General features: G+C 43.3%; 1 protein-coding gene across 3 annotated transcripts in view; it reads left to right on the top strand.

Annotated features, from left to right (window-relative positions):
* The window catches only part of dpysl3 (dihydropyrimidinase like 3), a 31,060-nt gene extending 23,137 nt beyond the window's left edge, over window positions 1-7,923 (top strand). For 2 of the 3 annotated variants that reach the window (XM_048235231.1, XM_048235224.1), the window contains exons 12-14: window positions 1,886-2,065; window positions 4,682-4,859; window positions 5,902-7,923. In XM_048235231.1, coding sequence (XP_048091188.1) covers window positions 1,886-2,065; window positions 4,682-4,859; window positions 5,902-5,993 — 450 coding nt within the window. In that variant the 3' untranslated portion in view covers window positions 5,994-7,923. Of the gene's footprint in view, window positions 1-1,885; window positions 2,066-4,681; window positions 4,878-5,901 lie in introns of all 3 variants that reach the window. The other variant, XM_048235216.1, reaches the window with a different exon arrangement.
* The last annotated feature ends 5,165 nt before the right edge of the window (window positions 7,924-13,088 follow it).

Here is a 13,088-nt window from a genome sequence, read left to right as displayed (position 1 = left end):
CCGCCCAGCACCCAGCCTCTCACAACCACCGAACCCAGAAAAAGACAGGGGGAGAGAGAGAGAGAGAGGAAGGAGGGAAAGAGGGAGGGAGGGAAAGAGTGAGAGATAGATAGAGTGAGAGAGAAAGAGAGAGAGGGAGGGATGATGTTTACCATAACTAACATAGCAGAACTGTCCCCAGCACCACCCAGTATTCTGCTCTCCACACTTCAAGCACAGGAGGGAAAAAATGAATAGGAGAAAAAACATTGACTGTCGTCCAAGAAGTGGAAGTTTTGGTCAAGAGTTTGTTTCTGTTGTTACACAGGGGTGGTGGGGGGAGTGGTGTGTGTGTCAGTGTGTGTGTGTGTGTGTGTGGTGGGGGGCAGAGCGATGACATCATATTTGGCAAGCACTCCCGCTCTTGCGTGCTGTCCTCTCCCATCTTTAGCATGCACAGCGGGGCCGTGTGCAAAAAAAGAAAGCGCTGGGCGAGGTGGACAATGGCGGACCGCCGCCGTATGCAAATGCCCAAGTTTGGAACCGACGCCTAGGAGACCAGAGTAGGGGGGTGGGGGGTGGGGGTGGGTAAGGCTTAGAGCTGAGGGAGTGAGATAGAGAAATAAAAAAAAGAGACTCCCAGATTGGGGGCAAAAGGCTTATCCAGGGGAGGAGGAGAGGAGAGAAGAGGAGAGGAGAGGAGAGCGGAGTGGAGTGGAGCAGGGATGGGGGGAGAGAGGGAAAGGGAGGGAAGGAAGGAGGGACAGAGAGGGTGAGAGGGAGGGAGAAAGTGTAAGAGAAATGCTGGGAGATGCTTGAGTTTCTCGCTCCAGCTGTGCGATGGCAGCTGTTTGTCTTTACATGCCAAGTATAAGAAACAGGCCAGACTGATGGAGAGAGAGAGGGAGAGAGGGAGAGAGAGAGAGAGTCAGAGAGAGAGAAAATGAGAGATAGAGAGATAGAGAGAGAAAGAAAAAGAGAGAGAAGAGATAGACAGAAATGGAAGGAGAATACAAAAAGGGGAGGAGGAGGAGCAGATTGAGGTCCTCTCTTCTTCCCCTTCTCTGTACACACACACACACACACACACACACACACACACACACACACACACACACACACACACACACACACACACACACACACATGCTCTTGATTAAAACACAGGCTCAGAGTCCCATCTCCTCAGTGACACCCTTTCTGCTCACCCTCACACAGGGACCACTCTGTTTCCACACCACACACACACTCTGTCAAAGCTCTCGTATATCTTTGCTAGCAGACACACTATCCATTCCCTCACGGTCGCATGTGTGCACATAAACACACACTGCTCAGTCTGATGCAGTTTGTTCCAAGTTGACTTTAAGGTTGCGGTGTGGTGCTTTTACTCCTTCTCTCTTATACTAGGGAGGTTTTCTTTTAACCATTTCTTTCTTTGCATCCATGTACAACTTCCATTACTTGTACATTGATAGAAAAGACACAATCTACTAATAAGATGAGAAGAAAGTATTAAAGTAAGAATATTAGCATTATATAGGAAAAATTAGTCACAACTTCATTACAGACAACCATTTTCTTCAGCACACTGAAGACTGAGGAGACTGTGGTCACACCGAGACTTTGTGTAGCCAAAGGTTATGAAAGTGATGAAATGTTTTGGTATGTTCACTAACCAGCGGTGCTGATCACAAACATATGCAGCAAATGCAAACAAGGGAATAGTGACACAGTGGTGCTTTGTATCAAGTATGATAGTGTGTCAATAGTTAGGTATGCCCTAACCAGCAATTTGAAGTTGTGTTCACTGACCACCCATGTTGAAGTGTGCCCCGTAACCAGCTGTGTTTTGCTGTGTTCCATAACCAGCGGTGTTGTGCTGCTGTCTTCCCCTGTCCTGCAGGCTGCTGAGTATAACATCTTTGAGGGTCTGGAGCTGCGTGGGGCGCCCATGGTGGTCATCTGCCAGGGGAAGATCGTCCTGGAGGACGGCAACCTGCATGCCACCACCGGCACTGGACGCTTCCTGCCCTGCTCCCCATACCCCGACTTCGCCTACAAGAGAGTCAAGGCCCGCAAGCAGGTGGGTGTCTCGGCCTCGAAGGGTACGGTTCTTCTCACTTAGGAACGGACCCTAAAGCATCAGCTCTCTAGAGGGGAAACTGATTTGCCCCGAAGACCCATCAAGGAACTGATAGTTCACACTCGAAAAAGGTATTTGTGGAGGTTCAGTAAACTAAAAAACGTTAAGTTTACTGAATCTGCATTTTTCTGGTTCTCTTAAAAAAAAACCTGATCTGAGATCTGAATTGACAGGTAATACTTAGGCAAAACAGAGTGCTACATATATCCTCAGATATTTAGGATATATTTAGTTGATATACTGTGCAGTGCACAGCCATTGAAACAGCATAACAGAGGAACACGATGTAAATAATTTTATGCGGGGAAGGGTTATTGCCAAAAACTTGGCCCCTTTTCACTCTGACCACATCCAAAGGCCATACCGTTTTCGTCCAAAAACGTTGTCTTTATCCAGAGTGTGTTGGACTTGTTGCACTGAGGATGGGGGCTGTGAGCTGAGCTGGTCTGGCCAACACTGTCAGTCAGTGGCCAGCGAGTCCCTCAGCAGAACAACACACGGCACTCACTTAACCAGCACAATATGGAGCCCTTCAGGAGCAGACTATGGGCAGGCAGACAGACAGACAGACAGACAGCTGAAGCCGCAGTCCAATGGTTTCTCATGGCTTCAGCTAACTTATCCTCTGTTTGGACCAGCTGCTCTGAGGCAGAAATGTGTGTGCTGTGATGTGTGTGTGTGTGTGTGTGTGTGTGTGTGTGTGTGTGTGTGTGTGTTTGTTTTCTGTGTATACCTCTATCAGATGGTATGAATTAACTGGACTTATCTGTGATCTGCGATCAGACTGAAGAGAGAACAATCCGAGAGTCAGAGAGAGAGAGAGAGAGAGAGAGAGAGAGAGAGAGAGAGAGAGAGAGAGAAGGAAAGAATATGGAATGGAGCCAAAAGGTGGAGACGGAAATAGCTAGAGAGAGAGAGAGAGAGAAATTGAAAGAGAGAAGGAAGGTTAAGGTTATGAGGAAGAAACCAGTAGATCAACAACAAAGATACTGTATCAGGGAGTTGACAGCTATTTTCACAGTGATTAAAGGGTTTTATCTGAGGATAGAATGTTTCTTGCTTGTACTATGCACGTTTTTATTATTTTACTCTTACTCTTAGTTTCCTCTCAAATATTGAAAACCCCCTCATGTTTATGTGGAAATGTAAAGTAAATATATACAATTTCCTTATTTCATAAGTGATGCCTTATGCTGGACAGTAAACAACAATGATGGTGGACATTTTGTTACCAATGAACCCCTCAACTCAGATATCAAAGATCAATCTGTCACAGGGCTCTGTATAGAAATAGGATCTAGAGTGAAGATCAATTAGATAAAGAGATTCAGACCGAAATTCCTGGGTGAACAGAGTGTGCCTCATCGACCACTGACCACATTAGTCATATCTAGAAAGTTCTCTCAGGCATGACAGAAATGCTCTGGTGGTTACAGCCTAATAGGTTGGTTATGTACTGTACAGTCACTCTTCTGGCCTGGTCTACTGTGGGGTTAGAGGTTATCTATTAATAAACTCATCTCATTTTCAATAGGTAACATTCTCAGTTTAGATAAACTATACACAGAAGTTATCCTGTCATAACCTGCTCTAGTTGGTGTTTCATGTCTAGTCACTTCTCTGTGCTCCAGTCCAGTGTGAGTAGGGGGTCTGTTCTGAATAGGCTACATGCTTAGCTAATACAAACAAAAGGTTATACCCTGCCCTGTTTTGGTGTTTCACTTTAATTATTTGAGTGATGTTACAAATGATACAGAAAAAATCTAATTATAAACAATAGGCTAAACATTAGGCTGGGATCTGTTATGGTGGCTGCTTACAATTAACCTTGTGTCATTGGTGCTTAGCCATGGCATGATCGGTTCTCTTCTGGCCTTCAGCCATCCCATTGACTTAACCCTGAAGGTGTTAAGTCCCAGAGATGTTTTTGTCATCATTACTGGACGTTTCTCAACATTCTGGATAGCGATAGCTTGATTAGCTGGCCTTGGGTATATTATTGCTGTCCAAAATAAAAGGAGCATATTCACAAGGCCTATTGTTTAATCAGTAATCAGATGTGTGTGTTTGTGTGTGTGGGAATCTGGAAGCGCTTTTACTAGCAAAACATTGGGTGAAATATGCTCTTGTACCGGAGCATAAATAGCGCAGTAAACAAACACACACCATTCATATTCCTAACAGCACTGGACATGGAACTCATTTAGCAACGATAATCAGGACACGCCTCTCACGCTCTCTTTTTCTCTATAAGGCTCTCACAAGCACGTGCATGCATATGCACATATATGCAGACGTGTATGCGCGCGGCACACACACACACACACACACACACACACACACACACAAACACATAAATATAAATACACACAATCAAAGACCCAAATGGACGTCCACACTCTGGCATATGCACGCATGTATACATACACACACACATAGAGACAGATGTTGACTCTGGTGTCTTAAACCACAGTGCAGGCTCAGTTCCAACTAATCAAACTCTTCATCATCTTGTCTCCCCTCCTCCTCCTCCTCCTCTCCCTGTCTGTGCCACAGCTGGCGGTGATCCGGGCAGTGCCCAGGGGCATGTACGACGGACCCGTGGCCGAATTCACGCCCATGTCTCGCGGTGCCACCCCGGCCTCCTCCGCCCGCACCTCGCCCACCAAACAGACCCCCGTGCGAAACCTGCACCACTCTGGCTTCAGCTTAGCAGCTGGCCAGCAGCAGCAGGGTGAGTCCCGAATCCACAGTAAGTGCAGTACACGATACGGATTTAAACAATTATCTCTCTGTCAAAAATGTGAAAATATACTTTTGATTTGTGATATCTGCTAGTTGTGGTCATCAAATGTACCACCAAAAAAAAAAAAAAAAAAAAAAAATGAAAATGCATTATGATATGATACCTTGACATGATCTCAGGACATCATATGCATATTTCCTGTTTATTGTAAGCAATTGGCTGAATATTAGAAACAAATGGATTGAAGTGAACACCTCTTGGAGCTATTTCTGTGTGCGTCAGAGAGTGATGAGGTCCCCCCTCACTGAAGTCATTTAGAGTCTGTTTCATATCCTTTCCCGCTGGTCTGCTCCTCGTACCTCACACCACAGGCACATGTGTGTTTGTTGGACACGTGTATACAGTATACACACCCTGATGAGTACAGATGGAAGCACGAAGACAAGCAGAGTTTATTTACAAACACCTGAGATCTCTCCTGTCTTTTTGTAAGCCCCTGACTCACGGCGATGGCAACAGCAACAGCAAAAGCATGTGCATAGGACAAAACAATGCGGTTAAGTCCTGGCCGTTTTCAATATGTCCGCCCTAATCCCCTGACAATCCTATTGCTTTTAAAAAGGATTTAATCCCAAGGTCAGGGTTAAGTTAGAGCCTAGGTTGACCTTAGGGGGGGAAGCTGTCCAGCTCAGGTTGAGCCCAGCGCCAAGCTTTCTGTTGAAAAGGGTCTTTACTGTCTTATCCCCGCAGGCACACACACACACACACACACACACACACACACACACACACACACACAAAGACACACACACACACACCGTCACACACACACACACACACACACACACACACACACACACACACACACACACAAAGACACACACACACACACACACACACACACACACACACACACACACACACACACACAAAGACACACACACACACACACCGTCTCACACACACACACACACACACACACACACACACACACACAAATCTCTAACTGCATGTGTGTTTGTTATCACAGGACCACCTGCTGACGAGAACCCCATCCGTCCTGGTGGACGCCGCATCGTAGTGCCCCCTGGTGGTCGGTCCAACATCACCTCCCTGAGCTAAAGAGGATTTCCTAAGGGGAGGGGGGCAAGGCATCCGTTCTGAATAGAGAATGAACGAGGGAGGGATTGCTAGGAGAAATAAAAAATAAACAAAACAAAAAAAAAAGGATTTTTTTGAAGGCAAGCAAAACACTGACACTCCTCATGCCTTACCTGTCACGAAAGATACCTACGCCAGCTTTTAAACTGCACAGTATTTCTTCTCCCAAAATCTGCCGCCCCAGAAACGGAATTGATAATTGATATCAGTGCACCATGTAGCCCTTACAAACAGAGTCAACTGCAAGAGACTCCACTTCAGCACAAGCTCCTAGGTCTGCTAATGGTTAATTCCTTCATGAAGAAAGGAAATGCATAAACACACAGTCTCACATTCCACATGGCTAAATGAATACATAAAACAGTTAAATGCTTCCAGAAAGTAAGAACCAAACATCACTCAGAACACATACTAACATGGGAGGAGAAGGAATACCGTCTGTTTTCAGAATGTGGCTTTGGTTTGATCCATTAGACGTTTTGATGTCATCTTTTTTTGTTTACTAGTCTGCTAAATAATCCCTAGCATTTGAAACATGCAATTCCATCCATTGTTGGTAGGTGGCAATGTGAGTATGATAGATGTAACGTAGCTTTGCGTATGATGTTGTTGCAGCCTTCCTTGGGGTCACTGCGCCCCCGGGAGTGATTGATTTCATAAGACACTTCGGATAAGAATTCAAAAAGAAACAAAGAGAAGAATAGAGCTCAGGTTAGAGTGCTCTGGTGTAACCATTTTGCAGTCTCTTGCAAAAAAAGCAGCATGCTGGCTGAAAATGGTCCTCATGTCATTTTATTCTGTTCAAGTGCTCTTTCCTCGCGCTGATTGTGACCAACCACCCTCATCCCCAGATAACTTTGTTCCCTGGAACAGATCTGTGCCAGATCTGCAACAGAGATGGGTGCTATCTGGGTCAAATGCTTGTTAAGCTTTTCTGCCTGTTGCTTCATACATCATACCCAACTGCCTGGAGAAAAAAAAATGAATAAGAAAGAACAATTGTGATCTCAAAAATAACTGAAATTTAATCCAAGTTTAGGAATCAAACGAACAAACAAATCTGCATTGAGATAATTGTGCCACCTCTGGCATTCTGCGTTATGTTCTGAAATATGGTTTTGGAAATATCTCTTGTGATGAGTTTCCTCAGGTGGAAGGAGGCATATACACCCGAGACACTGACATACTAAACAGAGGCAATATCTGGTTTTCATTGTCCAAAACAACAAAATGTTCCTAGACTTAAAACAATTACACATGTCTGAAGGGACGCTCAGTATGCATTCCCCCCCATACTATACGTGCATTCCTTCAATACACTTTGTTACGTGTCCTGTTTTAGGACTTTTATTGCATTTGAATACATTTCTCTGATGTTGAGAAATGTAAAACGGTGCACATAGGACCAAATGCAAATGCACTGAATGCGCTGGCATATTGGAAAGTGCAATCTTTCCTCTGTCCCTTCAGAATGTCATAGTCGGGGTAGGTCTAGAATCTGTGTTTATTACTGGCAATGAAAACTGTTTGGTGCCTTTAAAGGATTCTCCGAGAGATATAATCCTTCCTTCTAATAAGCTGCCATTTTAGTTAACAACACACAACATTGGAGAAGGCTTTTTAGAATGCTCTCATACACGTTTGGTCTAATTTGATAAAGCTTTTATTTTTCGTATGATCCCAACCAAAAGAAAAGGAAGGGCGTACTATGGAGTATTCAGAATGAGGTGAAAGCAAACAAAACTAAGTGGGTGTTTTATTTATGTTCGCTGACTATCTTTGTTGTAGGTTTATGTTCTTTTTTTACAGTTGTATCAAAAAAGCCAGGTGAAACCGAAACTGAGATGTGGTTGTATGAATTGTTCCTGAATAAACATCAGTTGCAACTGAATGCTATTTGTGACGTCTATCTTTTACTCATCATTTTCTTAACCATTTTTGACCCTATTGAACCTGGCCCTTATAAAGCCTATGTTGCTGTTTGCTGGACTGTACATGGTACATACAGGCTACTGTATGAATTTAGTGTACAAAGCACTACTAACAACTTCCTGATAGATGCCAACCATCTCTACTTTGCTGCATGTTCCCATACACCTGGGACCACTGACCTTGAGTGACATTGTAGCCTATTAGAGCTCTGGACACACACCTGTGTGATTGTGTCCTGCTATTCCTGTCCCAGTAAAGAGGCACTTAGCTGTAAGCTTTAATTCTTGCTTGTCTCTCCTCACACGATGTTTGCAATGTTTAATCTAAACACAAACAGTCTGCCCACATAAACATCCACGAGAGAAGATTAAATCTTATAAGCCTATAAGTCTTCAAAGTGTATATCAGCTCAGGGAAATACTTTGATCCGCTCTCATATAAATATGCTTAAATTACAAGCTTATTTACTAAATACAAAACAAAATATGTATACAAATACAGACACAAATGTATTTAGTAATAGTAATTTTGAGGAATGTAAGCATCCCTTAAAATAAAGTAGTGAGTCACTGCACTCCTGTCCTGCAGGTGTCAGATAATCCTGATTCTTTGACCTTTTCTGCTCTGATTTGGAACAAAGGCTGGACTTGAGCTCCCTCTTCTGCTCCTCCATCAAGTTCAAGTTTATATAGCACATTATCACACACAGTGATCATTTAATGTGCCTTACTTGTTGTACATAAGAGACTAAATCAAGATTAATCACTCAAAACAATGACAATAGGAAATATAAAATAAACATGGCATGGATGGATGGTTCCATGGATCATGACGCGTTGAAATATTCGTTTGGGAACAACAATAAGTTAATCAGAGGAGTTTTGAGCTCGACTGATATTTACATTTACAGCTAAATGGCTAATAGTGAAAGCATGGCGCCACATCAAAGAAGATAGCTATTTTTAAACCACTGACGGAGCTCAAAATAGTATTACACTTTGGTGGTAGTGTGGAGAGGGTCCCTACAGACAAATCAAAGTATTGTAAACTTTGTAAGTGTACAGACAGAATATAATAAAGACTGTTTATATAAAGAAAGTCAGTGCAATACCTTAACCCGTCTTCCGGTCACTGACTTGTATGAATTTTTTTCTCAAGATGAACTACTTCTAATTTACCAGAGTTGACCAGAATAGACCAAGGAGTACAGAGTGAAGGCTGTGGAACAGGGGCAGCAGGACTGCTGGACAATGTGCGAGGCCGTCGTGGAACGGAATATCAGCATGGGCAGACTTCTGGAGCTGCCACAGGACCGACTCAGCTTTCTCATCACCGGCTTGGGACACAGCAAACCTGTTATAAGGGACCATCAATGCCTCTCTCCAACATGCTCTGTCAGGTTACAAGAGAGCACTTACACAAGTTTGGTTCAGGTGGTGACACGACCAAGAGCTCAGGAAACCGTGGAGAGATTGTGGAGGGAAACAGGCTATATAGGAGCAAACAAGCAGCAAGAGTCCAGCAGGGGACCCTCAGAGGATCTACTCCCTCAGAGGGAGCTGGCAGTGAACACCACCAGGAGACCAACACCTACTGTACACTTCTGATGGCAGGTTCTGAGTGGAGAATGGAGGTGGACCTGGACAACTCCATTTCCTCAGAGAAATCTGCAACATCCCCCTGCGGCAGGATATATAGTATAGTATAGTCCCGTGAGGGAAGTTTGGTCTCTGCATTTATCCCAATCCGTGAATTAGTGAACACAGCTAACAGTGAGCACACAGTGAGGTGAAGCACACACTATTCCCGGCACAGTGAGCTGCCTGCATCAACAGCGGCGCTCGGGGAGCAGTGATGGGTTAGGCACTTCAGCTGTGCCTACTGGTCGGGGTTTGAACCGGCAACCCTCCGGTCACAAGTCCGAAGTGCTAACCAGTAGGCCACGGCTGCCACCATGGTACAGACAGAAAAACTACTGCTGGTGGAGCTGCCATGGGAAGAGAGGTTGGAGGCAGCCAATGAGACAAAGAGGGCATTTCTGCCGACCTGGGTGCGGAGTGCAGGGGAGGTGGATGGAGCACAAGGCTTTACCCAGTGGAGGTGGCTGCAAGAGGCTTTGTGGGAGACCACACGTCTGCTGAAGGACCTAGAGTAGAGTCTAGTCCTAGACCAGTGTTCCTGAAAGTGTGGTCCTGGGGACCACTGGTGGTCTGCAAGCTATCCCAAGTGGTCCGAGCATACGTGGTCAACTATTCTATAGATGAGTTGTTTGCAATATTGAACCAACTTGTTTGTAAATCCGAACAGTTAAGTAAGCTATGCCAGTTTAAATCATATGAATCCTCTGACACAATAAGCAAGGTGCAAAGACAATAAGCAAGGTGGTTCAGTGAGAATGCCTAGTGTGTAATATACTGTTGAAGTAGGTATGGCAGTGACATTGATTCTATCAAGCAGTAGCCTAATGCATGAGAATGAGGTTAAATGTTACAATGAATGATCATCACTGGTGTAGAAATACAGACACACACATCCCTGTGGTAATTATGCCTTCGCTGCATCATTACTTGGGTGATTTACAGCCCTGTCCTGTCCTGATCCCAAACTCTGCTTTAGTTTTTCCTCCAAAAAATACAGATGCCTGGCATTGCAGCAAACATAATAAACGCCAATGTAAAGACAGATGCTGTCTTAAAAAGTTGTAAAGCATTTTAATGAACCAACGCATCCTCTAGGTGACTTTCCTCACACGGCAAAACCAAACAGTAAAACATGATTTAGTGCCCAATTCAGCTGTTTAAATTCACTATTAAAATAAGGCATTAGCCCACAGAGACCAAGCCAATGGAGATATGTCAGCACTATTTTGTTTAAGACCAATAATTCATGGTGCTGACACCCTGCCTCAAGTCTAGCAAGTGCTTCTTTGTAACCTGTCTCTTCTGCATCACAGCTGGGTCCTTCTCTGACATGTTTTATCAGGCTCACTTGACATGAAATACAACATTTACACAACATTCGCTTCAGCAACCAACCACACTGAAACATGACCCTTCGCTTATACCTGATTCAGCGTGTACATAATATCGAATTTCCTGCACTTCAGCTGGTAGGGCAAACCCTGCAAAACCTCTAAACTCCCAAGGGTGAGTCCAACTGCACAGCTGTGCTCTACGCCCCCAGTGTGCCGTGTGAGTGGTGTTGAATGGGACTGCCCTCAGCACTGCGGTGTCTGTCTGCGTGAGAGGCCAGTATTGGTGCGGAGGGGGGCTCAGCTGAGTAATAGGCTTGCATGATGCAACAGTGATGTCACACAAAACAACCTATTTTCTGTCTTTGTAAGGGCAACTGATATTTTCATTTATGAGACCATTCTGTGTGTTAACATGGTATATAAACTTAAGTATTCACTATGTCTTGAAATTGTAACTACATAATGTTACTTTATATATTTGGCAATATAGTGTAGTTGATAGTGTAGTTTATACATGCCTTTTGGCACATGGCTTAGCCTACTAATTGTAATTTTATGTTATTTAATTTGATGCTGATTAGTTGCACTGGACAGTTGTCAAAAAGGAAATGGCCTCTGTTGATACACAAAGCTCTGTGCTTCTATTTTAAGATGTAAAGGCTATCTGGACAACTTGAATTCCTGTCATGTAAGAAACTGAAATTTAGAACTGTTTGAGAGATCAATACTGCTGACGGTCACCAATTTGCTGTAAAAAATTTGCTGCACGACTGTCTTCAAAAGTTGAATTTCAGAGGTAAGTATCTACAATATTTGCCACAACCAGATCACACATTTATTTATCAAGAGTCTGATATATGGTAAGCTTAAACAGAGAACAGAATTGTTCATTCTGAGTGAGTAGCAGATGAAACATTAATAAGGAGCATGGTCAGAGGTCCAACGTACTGCTTCTTACAATAGGCTGCAGACTTTGGGCCCGTCTACACAATGCTGCTTTTTTTTAAACCGGTGAATTAATTTTATCGGTTAGGCCTTGCGTTAGGCCTCCGGCATTTTAGGAGGCTGTAACCGATAGTTTTTGTAACCTCTGGGTCTCAGATTCAGAAACAGTTATCATCACAGTGGTTCAGTTGCTGTCTGTCTACCGGCTGGGTGTGGTTGTCAAATTATAGGGTTCTGGGACACTAGAATAGCACTAAAAAAAGTAACAAGAAATTCTACTGCAATGCAGGATATACAATCAGCTGTGTTGAATGATCTGCAGTCTTTCATGATTTAAATGATCCCCACCCTCAAGGCTAATTACTACAGATTTACGGTTTATTTATAATTAACTGGGAGTCCACTGAGCTTCTCGATCCATCTTTATTTAGATGAGCCACCCTAATCAACCAGCAAACTACACATTGACTCTGTAATGCAAATACAATAGACTTGGACTTTGAGTTTGTGTAAAGGCCAGCTAGACATAGAGCGATAGTAACCACAATAAAGAGTCAAATAAAGAGACATACACTTAACTGACAAACATATTGATAGATTTTTTTCTGTGTTTGTTGATGTTAATTTGTCAACCTTAACAGGTCTTCAAAATTCTACAAAATGCTAACATCTTTCTGTAATGTATTCATGGTTGTGAACACTACATTGGCTTTTGCGTGTGAAAATCCTGTTTAGATGGTTTGCTTTTAAAGCCAAATAATAGCCAAAAATGTTTCTACTAAAAATGACCCAGTCTCCTTAGAAACAATGTTATTTTTCCTTTGACCTGTGGCTCACCAAAATAGGCACAGCACCACATCTACAGGGTGATGACTTAATCCCGGCTTCCTGTCTCCAAAGCCCTCACTCACACAAACAGAGGGTGGGAGGGTGCGCTATAATTAGGGCATTTCATCCAAGCATTCAATTCAAAGCACTCAATTATTTCAAAAACAAGTTGTAAAATTGTCAGAGAATAAGTATGGCCATCATTTATTTTTTTATAGTTGATATATTTATGTTAAAAAAAACTCTCTGAACTCAACAGAGTTCAACAGCATCACACTGCACCAGGAAGTTCATCTTTGTATAAATCAAATGTGGACAATATAGAGATAAGCAGTATAAACTTCTGAATTAGTCTGTCATGACCACAAACAAATAAA

The sequence above is a fragment of the Alosa alosa genome, chromosome 2, assembly GCF_017589495.1.
Source record: "Alosa alosa isolate M-15738 ecotype Scorff River chromosome 2, AALO_Geno_1.1, whole genome shotgun sequence".
NCBI classification, from domain to species: Eukaryota; Metazoa; Chordata; class Actinopteri; order Clupeiformes; family Clupeidae; genus Alosa; species Alosa alosa.
Note: the sequence above shows the minus strand (reverse complement) of the source record. Positions and strands in the feature narration are given on the sequence as shown.